This window comes from Mastigoproctus giganteus, chromosome 1 (assembly GCF_048544385.1).
Source record: "Mastigoproctus giganteus isolate SK-2022 chromosome 1, ASM4854438v1, whole genome shotgun sequence".
NCBI classification, from domain to species: Eukaryota; Metazoa; Arthropoda; class Arachnida; order Uropygi; family Thelyphonidae; genus Mastigoproctus; species Mastigoproctus giganteus.
The window spans coordinates 108150500-108168901 of NC_143575.1; the positions used below are offsets into that span (position 1 = coordinate 108150500).

The 18402-nt window shown below is 36.3% G+C and overlaps 1 protein-coding gene across 1 annotated transcript in view; it reads right to left on the reverse strand.

Annotated features, from left to right (window-relative positions):
• Positions 1-2139: 2139 nt before the first annotated feature.
• LOC150091088 (growth hormone-regulated TBC protein 1-like) overlaps positions 2140-18402 on the reverse strand; it is a 214834-nt gene continuing 198571 nt past the window's right edge. The window contains exons 8-9 of the mRNA XM_090381738.1: positions 13122-13307; positions 2140-2657 (exon numbers count right to left, since the gene is read on the reverse strand). Of these exons, the coding sequence (XP_090237864.1) occupies positions 2145-2657; positions 13122-13307 (699 nt within the window). The 3' untranslated portion in view covers positions 2140-2144. The remainder of the gene's footprint in view (positions 2658-13121; positions 13308-18402) is intronic.

The window sequence follows — 18402 nt, forward strand, 5'->3', positions numbered from 1 at the left end:
TAATGCTAATGAATCATATTTTATAAGAAATGGAATTCTCAACTCTTGGAACACTCACACCTGAGGCAGAAGAAAACCCACATATGATTGTTTGTACTCATTATCAATATACTTTTTCCTTTAATATTTGTTGTGGTGTTCTTGGCCCTTATTTTTTTTTTACCAGCAAGGCCTTCAGGAACAGCACACTTACATGTTCTATGGAACGATCGAAGAGACTGTTGGAAGACAATATCCTTTGAAAATTGGCAGAGAATATGTTTGCGCATGATGATGCACCAGCCCACTTTTTCCATGTTTCTGAATTTTTTAAAATATGGAATACAATAACCAGCAGACTGTTCAGAGTCCTTTACAGTGGCACCATGATTATTCAACCTCACACCCTTGGATTACTTTGTGTGGTGCCACATGAAATTCATGGTTTATTCTACATGTATTACCATGAAAGATGAATTGAGAAATCACATTTTGGAAGCTGCTGAACCTTAAAAAATAGTCCTAAAATAAGTCATTCCAGAGTGGATGGTGGTTTTGTTGAATGCTGCATTGAACAACTGCTTTAGACGTTTTCTTTTTACAGATTTATTTGGTTCTTTTTTGTTTTTATGATTTAATATTTTGATTTATGATTGATATTTAATGTCATGATATAAAGACATTTGAGATGTATACTTACAGAAACTTTTTTTTTTCTTATTTTTAGCTGTAATACACTCCTATATTTGTTCCATGCTTTGAAACATCTTGTATCTTTTTACAAATGCAGCAAATCAGAAAGAAAGCAAACTAGTATAGAAATGCTTCATGGATTTTGAGAGTATGAATACACCTCATTACTGGACATAAGTGACTAGAACTCAATACAAGAAGCAAATTCTGAGGTAACATTAATTTATGCATTGAATGCATGTCATTGAACAACTACTGCAATTACTACTTGCATTATATGAAAGTAACCAGATTTGACCAAATGTCTAAATATTACTATTGTAGAGATCACATGTTTTTTCCCTTTTGTTTTTAAGTACAGGTGAATTATGAATAGCCCTTAACTATACTGTTAATATTTTTTTTATAATCAGCTTATAATGATCAGCTTATATCACTTTAATACAATTTCAACTTAAATTCCAGTGGCCTAAGACAAATGCAATCTTAGACCAGTTCATATGACTATTATATTTATTATTAATATGACTTTTAATGCATTTAACCTTTATCCAGGTTAAATGCATTATGCATTCATTTACATTTTATCCAAGGATTATTTTAATTATTAGGCAGTTAATAAACATCATTACTGTTAAACTAGTGACAGACAGTATATAGTATTTATAATGGAAACATTCTTATATACACAAGAGCAGCATTTCTCTCTTTACAAGGAATATGTTTTTTAATTGCACTATGATATAGCTCTAGTTTAAAGTAATTGCATACCATGATTTTATACTGTTTCTATTTTCTTCCTAAATCTATATCCACATTCATTATCTGCAAGCCTATATTTAAAGTTGTCACACATAATGCTTTACAGGACATACACATTCAGGAACACAAAAAATTAACACTAACAAATATTTCATTTATGAATGCAGAATTAAAAAAATGCATACAGCATTAAACAGCAGAAAAAAAAATTAAATATTTTTATTATACAAACTTGAAAGAAGCCACTGAATAATACCAACTTTAAAAATGGTGACTAGCTGCATCCATATGCATAATAAGTTGCTTGTATCAGATGCTTTTTTTTTTTTCATATCTACAGTTATGGCAATGAAATATTTCACTATACAGTATACATCACAGATAAAATAGGAAAAATAATAACAATTAAAAACATGATAAATTCTGTATAATTAACATAGCATGTGATAACTTATAACTTTATATATAAATTAAATATTTATTATGTTTGCAACATATATATTCAACAGTCTCTCAAAAAAGAGATTTCTTTTGTGAATTATAGTGATTATTTCCTGCAAAAACAATAAACATCCTTCATTTTCCTGTTTTTCATAACTTATAACAGAAGTTAGAAAAATTAGTGGCAGTTATTGCTTCAAGTTCTAGAAAAGTCCATTTGAATTATGTCTTGGGTAAAATAAATTGCACTACAAACACCTCAACACTATTCATTTATTTTTTGGTAAAGTTTGTATAGGATGGCTATCAGAATAGCTTTCTTTGTGATTCTTAAGATAAATTTCATCATTTTCTTCACGCATGACATTATGTTGATTATCTGATTCTCTGTCTTCTGTTACTCCAATATCTTGTTCACTGCTATCGCTTGAATCTGTACTTTGTGAATCTTTTTCTTCAATATCTTCTTCATCAATTTCACTTCTCCCTGCATCTTGTTCATCATTGATTTCTTTTACTTGTATATCATATTCTTTAGTTACCTCCAAATTTATTTCTTTACCTTGCAGCCCTTCTTCATCTTGTTTAACTACTTGAGTTTCTTGAGCTAATCTCTGCTGCTCAAGTTCCTGTTGTTGTTGTTTTTGCTTCTGTATGAGTTGCTGTTGTTTTTGCCTAATCTGAACTTGATCCTCCTGTTGCTTCTCGACTTTAGCTCTACACGAATTCCTTAATTTAGAAATCATTGTCCTTGAAAAAGATCCTGGTTCTCTGAATATTGCCTTAAAATAAATCTTTCAATATAATATTTTAGAGGAGTAAACATAAACAACTGAAAAGTCTTGTATGATTACAAAAATAATAACCAAGTAAATCAATATTCTACAAAATAAAGCTGAACCCTTTATTATTAAAAGAAAATTAATGTATTTCCATACTAAAAATATAGTGCTGGAACAAGGATGCAGTAACAGAAGTAAGGCTAGAAAGGATGCCCAAGCCACAATATTGGTGGAGTAAGTTTATGCAGATATTAAATGGGGGGGGGGGGGGGTAAAGTTGTGAATAGTTGGCATCATCATAGTTGCAACTTGCCCCACACCATTACAATCCATAACACGAATTATTTAATATATAAAAAGATATCTGTATATAGGAATAAAAATTTTAACTTTGTTAGAAATAATCCTAACAATCAAATTACCAACTAACATTACATAACTCATAATTAATAACTAGCAGTGCTGAAGTGAGTAGTGACTAAAGTGTGATGGCTCACCTGGTAATTATTACTCAGGGATATGCAACAGAAAGCATTCAGCACCAACCCTACTTTGGAGTACTATATCTAGCTGGAACTGCACAGGCATTTTCAGATGTTATTTCTATAGTTTAACTACATATGAAAGCCGAGTTCAAGTCAATGAGTAATATTAGTTCAGTCAATGAGTAATATTAATAATTAAATCTAAATAAATGGCCCAAAAAATTCAGTTTTAAACTAGCATTAGTAGAAGCATATGATGCAAGAAAGCAAGCTTATGCAGCATCAGCCAAAAAAAAAAAAAAAAAAAAAAAACAACTTCCACTTTACCCCTCTGTTCATTCAAAATACCTGTCCAGCTGAACCTTAAATTTATTTGGGCTATCAACTTATACAACAAGGGATGGAAGTCTGTTCCACAAACCAACTACCTGCTGGCTAAAGACAAATTTCCGCACATCTATCCTACATCTGTCTTTCCTCAATTTGAATTTATGCCCTCTCAGGTGATTATTCTGAGCAAGAGGAAGAATCCCATCAGCATTGAGCATTCCCAAACCATTCAAGGCTTTATACACTTCTATCAGGTCACCCCAGCAGTGCCTAGCCTCCAGACACTGTAATTTGCAAAACTTAAGCCTTTCTTCGTAAGAGCAACCCTTTGTTCCATTCACTAATCTTGTTACCCTTCTCTGTACTCGTTCCAGCAGCTCTACATCCTCCTTGAAATGAGGCCTCCAGACCTGAATACAGTACTCAAGGTGTGACCTGACCATTGCCTTATACAAGGGAATAATCACCTCCTTATCACTGCTAGAAACATTCCTGTATATCATTGACAAGACACCATTGAGCTACTCTTGCAGCCCATCTGCACTGCTCAGAGGACTTCATATCAACCTGCATAATTACCCCTAGGTCCTTTTCATTCTCTACCACTGTCAGTGTAGTAACACAGAGTTGATACGTTGCTCTGGGGTTGCTGTTTCCCATATGTAGTACTTAAATTCATTTGTCAATGTTAAACATTTGCCACCTCTCAGTCATCTGCTCAACCTTTCTAGATCCTGTTGCAGCAGCACAGCATCAGTAGTGTCCTTAACAACCCTGCCAACCTTTGTATCATCTATAAACTTGGACATTAAGCTTGATATACCATCATCAATGTTGGGTCCATTATTGTTTTCTGTATTTATAAATGATATTGATGATGGTATATCGGGCTTAATGTCCAAGTTTGCAGACAATACAAAGGTTGGCAGGGTTGTCAAGGACACTACTGACACTATGCTGCTGCAGCAGGATCTGGATAGGTTGAGCAGATGGGCTGAGAGGTGGCAAATGAAGTTTAACATTGACAAATGTAAAGTACTACACATGGGAAACAGCAACCCCAGAGCAACGTATCAACTCTGTGGTACTACACTGACAGTGGTAGAGAATGAAAGGGACTTGGGGGTGGTTGTGCAGGCAGATATGAAGTTCTCTGAGCAGTGCAGACGGGCTGCAAGAGTAGCTCATGGAGTATTGTCAATGATATACAGGAATTTTTCCAGCAGGGATAAGGAGGTGATTATTCCATTGTATAAGGTGATGGTCAGGCCACACCTAGAGTACTGTATACAGGTCTGGAGGCCTCATTTCAAGAAGGATGTAGAGCTGCTGGAACGAGAACAGAGAAGGGCAACAAGGTTAGTGAATGGAACAAAGGGGTGCTCTTACGAAGAAAGGCTTAAGTTTTGCAAATTACAGTGTCTGGAGACTAGGCACCAGCGAGATGATCTGATAGAGGTGTATAAAGCCTTGAATGGTTTAAGCATGCTCAATGATGATGGGATTCTTCCTCTAGCTCAGAAAAATCACCTGAGAGGGCATAAATTCAAATTGAGGAAAGACAGATGTAGGATAGACGTGCGGAAATTTGCCTTTAGCCAGCGGGTGGTTGGTTGATGGAACAGACTTCCATCCCTTGTGGTGGAGGTTGATAGCCTAAATAAGTTTAAGGCTCAGCTGGACAGGTATTTTGAACGAACAGAGGGGTGAAGTGGAAGTGGTTTTTTTTTTTTTTTTTTTTGGCTGATGCTGCATGGGCTTGCTTTCTTGCATCAAATGCCTCTACTAATGCTAATACTAATGCTAAATTATGCAAGGAAGCAAAATTTATGCAGCATCAGCCAAAAAAAGAAAAAAACGGGGCAACTTCCTTTTCAACACATCTGCTGAGTATGGGCTTGGTTTGCCCACCCCCATGCATGCTTTTCTACATAAAATGTAGAGGTATGTGGAGTAAGTCAAATCTTTTATATGTAAAAGACACACCTGTCGAAACGCACTGGTTTATATCTAATCAGGAAATGACCTATGTAATTATTTACCTGTGCATTTGTAGTGTACGGAATTCTCAAGGTCATAAATATCATGGCAAAGCTCCAGAACTGTGTACACCCTCCAACATGGCACCAAGCAAAACAGTGGGAAAGCAGTGATTGACAAGTTGTGACTCCCATATTTTGACAAATGGACAGGAATAAAGCAGTGATTGGCAGATGCCACTGCTTCCTCCACCCACTGTCCTCCTAGGTTGATATTCCTAGGGTGTTTTTTCCCACATTTGCCACTGTTTTTAATTCGGTAACTCGTTTTCCCATTTTGAAACATCGGGATGGAGGGATAACACCCTACCTAAGCTAAGCCACCCTCCTCGATGACACAAAACAATCAGAAAAGGGAAATGCCTTCACCTGTCAATTATTGCCATCTTCCTCACTTTCATCAAAGTACCTGCCAGTGTATACTATACTGGACTTCAGCCAATATCACTACGTAATTATTTACCTGCATTTACATAGATCACTAAGGAAAATGCCTTTTACTTCTGGTTTCATAATACATGAGAAATATTGTTGCATCCAAAAGAGTAGGACTAAAATATTTAACTGAAATATTTACAAACTATACAAACATTTAAAATATTAACAAACTATACAAACATTTGCCTGACCAATTTGATTGGATACTATGATGCAGTCACAAAGGAACTGGATGCAGGGAATAACTTTGATATTATATACTTGGATTTTAGAAAGGCTTTTGATACTGTTGCACATGGAAGACTGCTGCACAAATTGGAGCAGTGTGACATTGGAGGCAAATTGCTGCTGTGGATAAAGGGGTGGCTGAGGGGGAGAAGACAGAGCGTGGTAATCAATGGACACTGCTCATCGTGGACTAATGTTATTAGTGGAGTCCCTCAGGGCTCAGTGTTGGGTCCATTATTGTTTTCTGTATTCATAAATGATATTGATGATGGTATATCAAGCTTAATGTCGAAGTTTGCAGACGATACAAAGGTAGGCAGGGTTGTCAAGGACACTACTGACACTATGCTGCTGCAACAGGATCTGGAAAGGTTGAGCAGATGGGCTGAGAGGTGGCAAATGAAGTTTAACATTGACAAATGTAAAGTACTACACATGGGAAACAGCAACCCCAGAGCAACATATCAACTCTGTGGTACTACACTGACAGTGGTGGAGAAAGAAAAGGACCTGGGGGTAATTGTGCAGGCAGATATGAAGTTCTCTGAGCAGTGCAGACGAGCTGCAAGAGTAGCTCATGGTGTATTGTCAATGATATATAGGAATTTTTCTAGCAGGGATAAGGAGGTGATTATTCCCTTGTATAAGGCAATGGTCAGGCCACACCTAGAGTACTGTATACAGGTCTGGAGGCCTCATTTCAAGAAGGATGTAGAGCTGCTGGAACGAGTACAGAGAAGGGCAACAAGATTAGTGAATGGAACAAAGGGGTGCTCTTACGAAGAAAGGCTTAAATTTTGGAAATTACAGTGTCTGGAGACTAGGCACCAGCGAGGTGATCTGATAGAGGTGTATAAAGCATTGAATGGTTTGAGCATGCTCAATGCTGATGGGATTCTTCCTCTCGCTCAGAATAATCACCTGAGAGGGCATAAATTCAAATTGAGGAAAGACAGATGTAGGATAGACGTGCGGAAATTTGCCTTTAGCCAGTGAGTGGTTGGTTGGTGGAACAGACTTCCATCCCTTGTCGTGGAAGTTGATAGCCTAAATAAGTTTAAGGCTCAGCTGGACAGGTATTTTGAACGAACAGAGGGGTGAAGTGGAAGTGGTTTTTTTTTTTTTTTTTTTTTGGCTGATGCTGCATAAGCTTGCTTTCTTGCATCAAATGCCTCTACTAATGCTAATGTCTGCCGGGAGCAATTATTGATGATATCACCAACAGATTGTCAGATTTTAAAGGGAGTAAAGAAAATATTATTATTCAAGTGGGGACAAATGATATTAAACGTACACGATCTGACGATTTGTTGGAAAAATACAGGACCATGCTGAGGAAATGTCACGAGCTAGGCCATAATGTCTATGTGTCTGCAATTCTGCCCAGACACGATAGGAGGGATTATATGTTAAGAACCTTGTGGATTAACTCAAGACTTGAAGGAATCTGCAAGGCTTTAGGGGTTAAATTTCTGTCAGCATGGCCCACACTTGTAAGTAGAAGGAATTTGTTTTGTAGAGACGGGATACACTTAAACAAAGGTGGTGCAAACATTTTTGCCAGTATTATTGAGGATACCTTAAAGGTTCAGGGAAACTGCTAGTTAATATTGACCAATATTATCAGATAAACACACGTTTATCTGATAATATTGGTCAAAGTAACTCTTGCATATACCTTAAGAGTTCTTATCTGTTACCCCAACTGGACGTACTATCTAGATGTTCTGGGGGCAGAAATGTTTCACGTGAGCGGGTAGCTAATATCAGGGAAGAGAGCCTAAAAAACTTCAAGGGTTGTGTTAGGGTTGTTAAATATACAACAACAGTAAATCTTAATTGTTTATATAGTAATGTTAGAAGTGTCGTCAATAAAATGAGAAAATTCTAACTGCTGGTTAAAACAAGTAACGCGGACATAATAGGGCTTATGGAGACGTGGTGCCACCCGGAAATTGGGGATGATGAGTTTCAGTACGGCTTGTATAATGTATTTAGGAAGGATAGGGTAGATAGAAGGGGTGGTGGGGTAATGCTTCTTATCAGAAGCAGCCTGAGTGCGACGATAGCTTTCCCAGATTCGGATGTTTCACATGCTAGTATAGAATCTGTATGGTGTGAAATAGTTGGAAACAAAGGTATAATGCGAGTAGGAGTAATCTACAGACCAGGTGATTGTGAAGATTATGACGAAAGCCTCTACATGCAAATGGAATGGGCAAGTAAGTGTCAATGTCTTATTATGGGTGATTTCAATTTGCCTCTAATTGATTGGAGTAAATGGGAAGGAGACTCGACATGGGGAACAAAATTTTTAAATCAACTAGATGACTGTTATTTGTATCAACATGTCAGGGAAAATACTAGAGAAAAGAATATCCTAGACCTCATCATCACACATGAATCAGATGACATAACAGGGCTGACAGTAGAGGAACCAGTAGCAGGAAGTGATCACGGAGTTCTACAGTGGATGATGACGAGAGAGGTAGCAGAAGTAAAAGGCAAAGGAATGGGTTTTAATTTCAGAAAAGGAAATTACGATGCCTTAAGGTACTACACGGCCTCTATTAACTGGGTAGATATCGTGCAGAGAATGAATACAATTGAACTGTGGTACGCTTTTAAAACATTAATCACAGATGCCTTGAATGCGTATATACCATTAATAAAATACTCCACGAGAAGGGTTCCAAGTTGGATGAATAGTGAAGTTGCCACATTACTTGAGCAGAAAAATGTGGCATGGAAAGGTTACAGAGCAATAAAAAGTACTGAAGCCTATAACAGCTACAAGGTGATGTGTAATAGAGCCACAGAAAAGGTTCGACAGACAAAGGCAATTTATGAGAAATCACTAGCACGCAGAGCAAAGAGGGGGGATAAAGAATTCTTCACATATATAAATGCCAAGAAGAGCAGGACAAACCAGATCGGACCTTTACGTAAGGGAAAGGGGATAGTATTAAATACACCAGCTGCCGTTGCAGATGAACTCAACAGTTATTTTGCATCGATATTTACAAATGAAAAGCCTTTTGTGGCAATGGGAAATTGTGGTAGTGAAGTTAAAAAATATGTAATTAATGATATTGAAATTTCGCAAGATTATTTAATGAAAAAACTTTCGAGCCTACAGACCAGTAAGGCTCCTGGAGTTGATGGAATATACCCTATAATCTTAAGGGAGGCGGCAAGCGAGTGCACTGAACCATTGAGGCTAATTATGCGAGCATCACTAGACTCTGGGGAGATTCCCTTGGATTGGAAAAGTGCAAATGTATCTCCCATACATAAGGGTGGCTCTAAAAGTGAAGTTGGAAATTATCGACCTGTCAGTCTGACTTCAGTAGTAGGGAAAATCATGGAGGCAATGATCAAGGGTGGAATTCAGGATCATTTGGATCGAATTGAAATTCTCAAGGGTACTCAGCATGGTTTTGTAAAGGGAAAATCATGTTTAACAAATCTGGTTCGCTATTTCGAAAGGGTCACTCACAAGCTGGATTTAGGGAATAATTTCGACATTGTTTATTTAGATTTCAGCAAAGCTTTTGACTCAGTCCCACATGAGCGGTTGCTTTATAAGCTGGAACAGGTCGGAATCACTGGGAAAATCCTTAGATGGATAGAAGGATGGCTTCAGGGCAGGAGGCAGAGGGTTGTGATAAATGGCTATTCCTCAGATTGGGTTGATGTAAGAAGTGGGGTTCCACAAGGATCAGTATTAGGACCACTGTTGTTTTTAATTTTCATAAACGACATCGATGAAGGGATAGAGGGCGTGATGTCTAAATTTGCAGATGATGTTAAAATTGGTAGAGTAGTTAATGATCACTGTCAAGCTGAGCTTCTTCAGAGAGACCTAGATAGACTACAGGAATGGTCAGAAAAATGGCAGCTATGCTTTAATCCAACAAAGTGTAAGGTATTACACTTGGGAAACAGTAATCCCAAAAAAACTTATTCACTTGGTGGAGTTCAACTAAAGCAGTACTGGAGGAAAGGGACTTGGGTGTTACGATACGGTCAGACATGAAATTCTCTGAGCATTGTAAACAGGTTGCAAGGAAGGCCCATGGTGTCCTATCAATGATCTATCGAACTTTGGCAAGTAGAGATAGGGACGTGATAATCCCATTATATAAGGCTTATGTTAGACCACACTTGGAATACTGTGTTCAAGTATGGAGACCGCACCTAAAGAAAGACATCGAGCTTCTTGAAAGGGTGCAAAGACGGGAAACTCGCCTGGTGAGATCGGCAAAAGGGCGTCCTTATGAAGAAAGACTTCGAATATGTGGGTTGCAGAGTTTGGAAACTAGACACCTTAGAGGAGATTTGATTGAGGTGTTTAAGGCTCTGAGAGGAATCAGTAAAATGAATGAGGACGAAATTTTCAAGATTATAAATGATGCTAGAACTAGGGGACATACGTTCAAGTTACGGGGGGAAATGTTTAGATTGGACTGCAGGAAGTTTTATTTTAGCCAGCAAGTTATGAATTACTGGAATAAGTTGCCTTCATGGGTGGTAGAGGCCGACCGTTCGAGGAAATTTAAAGGTCATCTGGATAGTACTTTTGAGTAAGGGAAGCGCATAGGATGATAGGTTTAATTTCCTTTTTTTTTTTTTTTATTAATTATTATTATTTAGTTATTTATTATTATTTTTTTTTACATTGTTTTTTTTTTTTTTTTTTTTTTGGATGGTGCAGCATAAGCCATAGGCTTTCCTGCACCATGCGGCCGTTACTAATACTAATACTAATTATAGGCTTCCATATCACCCATTAATTTATATGTATCCCATGCATTTTTCTTCTCTGCCATGTTTCTCATAAGTTCATCTGACATCCATTTAGGCCTAAGCCTTGAACAATATTTCTTAGTTGGTATGTAAAGCTTAGTAGCTTCCAAGATAAATTCTTTGAATGCTTCCCATTTTGAATTTGCTGTTGGTAACATCATCAGTTGGTCCCACTGTATAGAATTTAAATACTGTCTCAGACCACCGTAGGCACCTTTACGAAAGCAAAACCCTTCCCTTTATTTCCCTTGATGGTAGTTACCTCTTTGAGTAAATTCCACTTCAGCATACTGTGATCACTGCCACCTAGTGGTTCCTTTTATCTACAGATTCTTGATGCATGACGAATGCCTACTGATAATCATATCAAGAGTATTATTCCCTCTAGTTGCCTCCCGAACATGCTGATGTAGAAAACAATCATGCAATAAATCCACAAAAGCCTTGCTAGTGTTTCAGTGACCAACCCACAAATACCAGTCAATATCTGGGAAATTAAAATCCCCTATGATAAGACTCTCTGATTTACTGGCCCACTCTATTTCCCTGTACAGTTTTTTATTATACTCATCTGAGTCATTAGGTCTATAACACACTCCTACTCTCAATTTTGATCTCCCAATGCTTATGTCACACCAAACTGACTAGACACTGCACTGTCCAGCGATGTCGACTGGCTTCACTTCCTTGGATTTGATGTGTTTCTTAACTAATAGCATAACCCCCTCCTCCCTTCCTATCCTGTCTATCTTTCCTGTACACATTGTACTCTCAAAATTCCAGTTCTGCATTCCTTATATCTGTGTGACATCACGTCTCTGATATCCAAACAATATCTGCCTTTGATGTTTTGAGCAATAACTCAAATTCATCAAATTTATTTACCAAACTCCTAGCATTGGTGTATACGCAAGTATACATGCACCTGTTCCTATTCTTAGCTACCCTAACACAACCCATGTGTTTGCTTGTACCGCAATGACTCCCAGCAGTCTCTGAAATACCCTGCATCTTGTTTTCCAGGCTGCTGCTCATTCTAATAGAAGCAGTGAAAGAATCACTTTCACCTCTGCCAGTGGCTACTGTTAATCTATTAGTCCTTGTATCCCCCCAAACTAGCAGTTTTCCGACCCACCTAACACTGCCTCAATAGCATTAGCAAATATCCTTGCACCCTTTCTATTTACGTGTATCCCATCCCTGTAGAAGCAGTCTCTTCTATTAACAAGTACAGACCAGACTGAAAAAAATTCTACCCCTTGAGCCTTGCACAATCTTTCCAGCGTCGAATTGATGATCGACAAGGCGCTCATCATATACTCCCTCCTATCGTGTCTGGGCAGAATTGCAGACACTTTCAAATTCAACCCTAATTCACGGCTTTTTTTCAACAGTGACCTGTACTTGTTTAGTAATTCCACCAGTGTCCTACTCTTAATGTCATTAGTGGCAACGTGTAAAACAATATCACCTTGTGTGCCCTTAAAAGATGATATCCGCTCTACAATGTCATCAACCTTTGCCCCTGGCACACATACCCTTGTTCCACCTATCCTTTTTACATAGCATGTTCCCCATTTCCCTGACAATAGTCTCCAACATTAGCAGCTGAAGTATTTCAATTTCTGAATAGCATATTTCTCTGAATTCCTCTGCTCAATATGAAAATTGTGAAATCTAAATAGTGCGCAATCCTTATGAATCATCATATTATGGAGTTACTTTATTTTTATACATCAGTCAGGTTGTTTCAAACGACTTATGGCGTACACGGATATCCATGAGACTTCTACTTTTATTAGCAATTACTGATAGAAGTAGTTGGTATGACTAAGCACAGATGCACCTAACATCTCATAAGTTAATGATAATTTTTTTCTGCAAGGCAAAATTTAGTGGAAAAGGTGTTTTCAAAAGCAGTAGTTGCAAAAATTTCTGCACTTTTGGCAGTTCCCACAACTCTGAAAATTCAAATATGCAGCCCAGAAGTTCAGTAAGTTTGGCCATCCCTGTTCTCTACTATCAAGTACCTAATATAATAACAACACAGAATTTTTTAGTTTCATTTTTTAAAACATTTTAAAGATTATTTTTAAGAATTTAATCAATAAATTGCACACTGAAAATGAACTTACTTTAAGAAAAGAATGGCAATCCATACACTGAATACCAGCTGGCATTGACTTAAATACATCTGTTATTTCTACAAAATTTTTGGCTTCCATTAGCTGGGCTTCATTTTTTAGCACAAGAGTAACAGCAACCCTTAACAGTATCTTAGAGCCTTCCAGCAATAGGCAGTCCCAAATCCTAAGGACTGTCTGAAAACAATAATTTTTCAGTGAAATTTAATATTTATTATGAAAATTTATTATTTATTATATTATTTATTTATTATTATGTTTCTTATATTAAATATTATTTCCTATTTCTAAAAATAACCCTGTTCATAAATTAGAAATTTACTCACAAATAAAATACTTCAAATATAACAATTCAACTTATTCAAGCCGCTTGATTAAAATGAATAATTAATCAAATTAGTAAATAGATGAAATATTTCAAAATAAAAATTAAATAAGTTCAATTAATTTAATTAGTATTCAGTAAAACTTGTATAGGAAAAACTTAAAACTGCCTGAGAGAGTTTAAGTCCTTGAAATTTATTTTTAATTTTACTTGTACTATATTGGAACACATTTTATGTTGCTCAGTGACTGAGTATTTTGAAAACAATGTTTTATTTTTTATTCTTTTATGTTTGTATAAAGTGCAGAGTGATATTTCAGTGTAGTCTTTCTGAAGAGGGGCACTAGGCATATAATAATTATCCATGATGGCAACACACCAAAGGTTTAGCAGAATTGAAAGGTTCAGTTCCACTAGCAACTGAGAGCTTCCACTGAGAATCTGAACTCTGCACTGATGGAGGTTAATAGAAACACACACCAATAATGCTGATATTTACAATTTAGAGCCAGTTTACAGAACTCTAAAAATACATGGAAAGTCCTTTCTCAGTTCTCATTATAATGAGAACTGAGAAAATTGAAGTACTAAAGAAAAAAAAAAATCCAGACAACCTATTGTACGTTCACACTTCTATGCTCCAATAGTTATAATTGGAATCTTAGCTGAAGCCGAACTATAAGATAATGAAATAAATCATTTTCCCCCATTTAAAAAAAATATATCTAAAAGTATCTGTAAATTAAGCCTTTGTTGTTTATCTTTGCATTCTTTGCCAGAGAAATATTGCAGTCTGGCTTAGCATGCCTAATCTCCTTTATGACTTGATTACAGACTAGTTTATATCTACTGTAAGCTTCTGTATCACCTGACAATTTATATATTCCATGCATTCTTCTTCTTTTCTGTCATGTCTCATCAGTACATCTGACTTCCATTTAGGACTAACCCTTGAAGAGTATCTCATAATTATAAAAAGCCTATGATTACTTTCCTGAATGCTTCAAAGTTAGAATTTGTTGTTGGTAACATCAGTTAGTCCTACTGCAGTCACTTTTTTAAAAAAGTGACTGTAGTAGGACCCTTCCCTTTGCTCTTGACTGTGGTTACACCTTTCAGTAAATTCTACACCAACATATTATGATCATTGCCCCTAGTGGATATTTTAACTGCAGATACTCAATGTATGAAGAGGCACTGTTAATCAGATCAAGATTACTGTTTTCTCTTGTTGCCTCTCTAGCATGCTGGTGCAGGAAACAGTCATCCAATAAATCCACAAATGTTTTGCTACTGTGTGAGATGACCAACTCACGTTCTTGTCAATATTTGGAAAGTTAAAATCCCCTATTATAAGACATTTTGATTTACTGGCCAACTATATGTCTGCACAGGTGCTTGTTATATGATCACAGACAGTAAATAGAAAGAAAAACACTTCGAAGCACTTAGCAGTTCATATGTTGTTTCATGTTTTATGGATAAAATTACACTCGCAAATTAGAAATGGTCCAGTTGATGATCGAAAAGCAGAATAGAAATATAAATATTTCAAAAATTTACAGAACTCTGTAAATTTTTGCTAATTTTCAAAATGCATGTATTACTGGGAAAGAATTGATTCTGATAATAGCAATGGTTACTGAAATAAAGAAACAAATTGCTTGTCTTTGTAAAAGCAGTATTTATTTCATTCTGTTAACAGTTATATAAAAATAAAAGAAATAAGACAGATTTTGGTTACTATATCTTTCTAACTATTGAATCAATGAAAACAAAATTAGAAAAGTAGATTATAATATAATATAAAAATTTTGTATTGTCTGGACAAGACTAAGGGAGGCTTGCAATTTTCAAAGTTTGGTTTGTATGGTGTGTGTGTGGGGGGAGTTCAGAAATACTTGAGACTGATGCTAGTGACTCCAAAACTGTCAACTTGCTTAGTCTTGTTCATAGGCCAAACTAAATTACATTTTAGTATGGTCTTTAGACTTCTAAAAATTTTCTAAACTTGCCCTCACCCATGTATCTATAAAAATAGATTTCCAGACAACCAAAAATGCACTCAAGCAATCATAACCCCCTCCCAAAATCAAACCTTTACGCCAGTTAACAACCACATATGAAAAGAAAAGAAACAATGCAGTCTTGGTCACTGCTCACACCTGGCCAACAAAATAATCCCCAGCAATTTCAAACTCTTGCCCTCAAAGCATTTTACTCTGGCTAGTAAAATGCTTGCAACATACACATTTTATGAAAAACATGTTTCCTATCATACAGAAACCCTCAATTCCAAAATTGATCACCAGTACACAGGCCTATATATTTCTCAGTTAAACATAGGAAAATATGTCATTTATTAGTTTGTTTTGAATAAATGCAGTACATTGTTCTAAACAGAAGTTTCAGTGTTATTTTATAATGAAGGTAAACAGTCTAGAAGAGGGCTTTTGCATTTCATGGAAAATGTTTCTTGTCATTCAGGAAACCTTGATTCATTCAGCACACTGGTTTCATAAATGTGTGCTAGTGGAAAGTACACAGAAACATGAAGGAGAACTGGTGAAACCTGATGTAGTTTACAGCAATATTGCCAAAAATGTGTTGATATTTCTGACCAGATGACATCCTACTATTCATGCCTTCAAAAGACTGAAGTGGTACAAAAAACTTGCAATAAGATGCTGTTTGGACCAGCCCAAGTAAATCCTGGTAATACATAAAAGTTCAGCTCCAGTTCTAAGCTGACAATTTTGAAATTTCAAGAAGCTATTTTAAAATGACTTTTGAATTAAGGTAAACAGTGCTTTTGTAAGAGTACTCTCACACAAAAGTACAGAAAAAATCAAAAAGGAATGTGTCAGCAAGGAATATCCAATGATGCTGCAGATAATGCTACAGAAAAATCAGCCAGGATGATGGAGCAAAAAGGAGCTGATGCCAAAATATCATAAAGACTGTGAAGGATATCCCCATTCCAATTTTCCTGCAATGCTTTAACTTGATGTTAAAACAGAACAGCAATGGTCATGTAATGCTTAAGTATTACTAAAGTATACTTGAGTAATACTTATTTTTAAAATTTATTAGTTATCCAGGAAGAGTCATGTCAATTATGAATTAGTAGCTGTTGACAGAAACTCAATAACCAATTTTATAAAAAGGAACAATTCTCTTTCTTTATTCAATAATTAGTAAGCATAATAATAAATTTTTTCATGATAATATATCATACATTTCGAAATAACCATAATTTTATAAAGCTTGTTAACATATTATTAAATGTACTGTAAGTGAAGTAGTATTAAGTGCAAGAGGCAAAGGTATCAGTCACAGTCAATGAATTTATAGTTTGAAGCATTTAATGACCCAAAAGTTGGTTGCTTTCCCACAGAACTAGGTAGTTTGCAATCCATCAGTGGGTTGCTCTGCCTGATAGGTAGAGAACTAGTCTGCCTTACTTAGTAAGGCAGACTAGTTTTGTAATAAAAAATTATAGCTTTGACTGTGCTTCTTAAATAAGATGCAACTTGACTGAGAGGAGAGTGTGAAAAAAACAAGTATTTTTTCAGACACCAGTAAAGTAGATAAAAGAATAGGCAACCTACTGGTGGGTTGACCTGCCATGAACATGTTAAGAAAGGGGAGGGGAGCCCACTAGTGGATTGCTTCCCCTGATAAACAGTCATTAAGCAACCCATCAGTCTGTCACCTCACCTCCCTTCACCATGAACATGTTAAAGAAATAAGGAGGCATATAGGGTTTAATTGTGAGTGCCAAAATTTATAATTCTCTATTTTTAAATTGTTTGTTTGTTTTATGATATAAGCAGTACCTTGAGAATTACAAGAAAAGCAAGTCTTTCAGCTTTAAAATAATTCTCAACTAATGGTGCATTACAGCTTCATTGTTCCCCTATCAATAATTTCAGCCCATATACCTTTGTTTATTTTTGGTTCTAATGGACATTATTTTGAAATGCATCTTAAAAATTTTTCAAGGAAAAGTAATTTTTAAGGAACTTTATCAGGCATTGTGTTTTTCCCAGTGTACATTCACTCTACAACAAATAGTTTCACTAAAGTGAACACTTTCACAAGTTGAGCACGTCCGCTCACCTCGATTGCCAAAACTTGGAGTGTTGGCAGTCGAGGTGAGCGGATGTGCTTCGTCAGAGTTCCTCAGTTAAGTGGATTGGATTACTGCTTTTAAATATTTGATTTATTTAGATATTGTTGGATTATTTTGTTATAGGTTTTCCTGTAACAGTTTGATTTTAATAATATTATAGATATAATTTTTTAAAGTTAATTTTCATTGATATTTAGCTAATTTTATAATGGTAGTTACAAGATCTGCCTTAAAGACGTCACAGGGTATTGTGACTCACACGGAAATAGCCGATGGTGATTTACGGGTGAGTCATGATTTAATCCGTTGCAGAACCTGTGGAATGTTTTCCAAGGTCAACCTGGTGACTAATCATAGCTCACCTGGGGATTCTTTTCCTTGTGATCGATGTAAGGAGTGCACCGATCTTAAATTACAATTTGGTGCACTGATGGAACAATTTGAGTCCCTAAAAAGACGGGTGCTTGCCCTCGAGAATAATGCATCTGGGAGCTCATCAGGGACTCAAGACTCCAGCAATCTACCAAGTGATGCACACCTGATTCGGGCCTCAAAACAGAAACACCAAGTGCAAACTACTCTGGTTATAAAGGACATTATTTTATTAAGAGACTCCATTGTCAGGGAAACGGGAAATATTTTTTGTAATAAGGACAGGTGGAGTAGAACCAGGGTGTGTCTGCCGGGAGCAACTATTAATGATGTCACCAACAGATTGTCAGATTTTAAAGGGGGTAAAGAGAATATTATTATTCATGTGGGACAAATGACATTAAACATACACAATCTGACGAAATTGTTGGAAAAATACA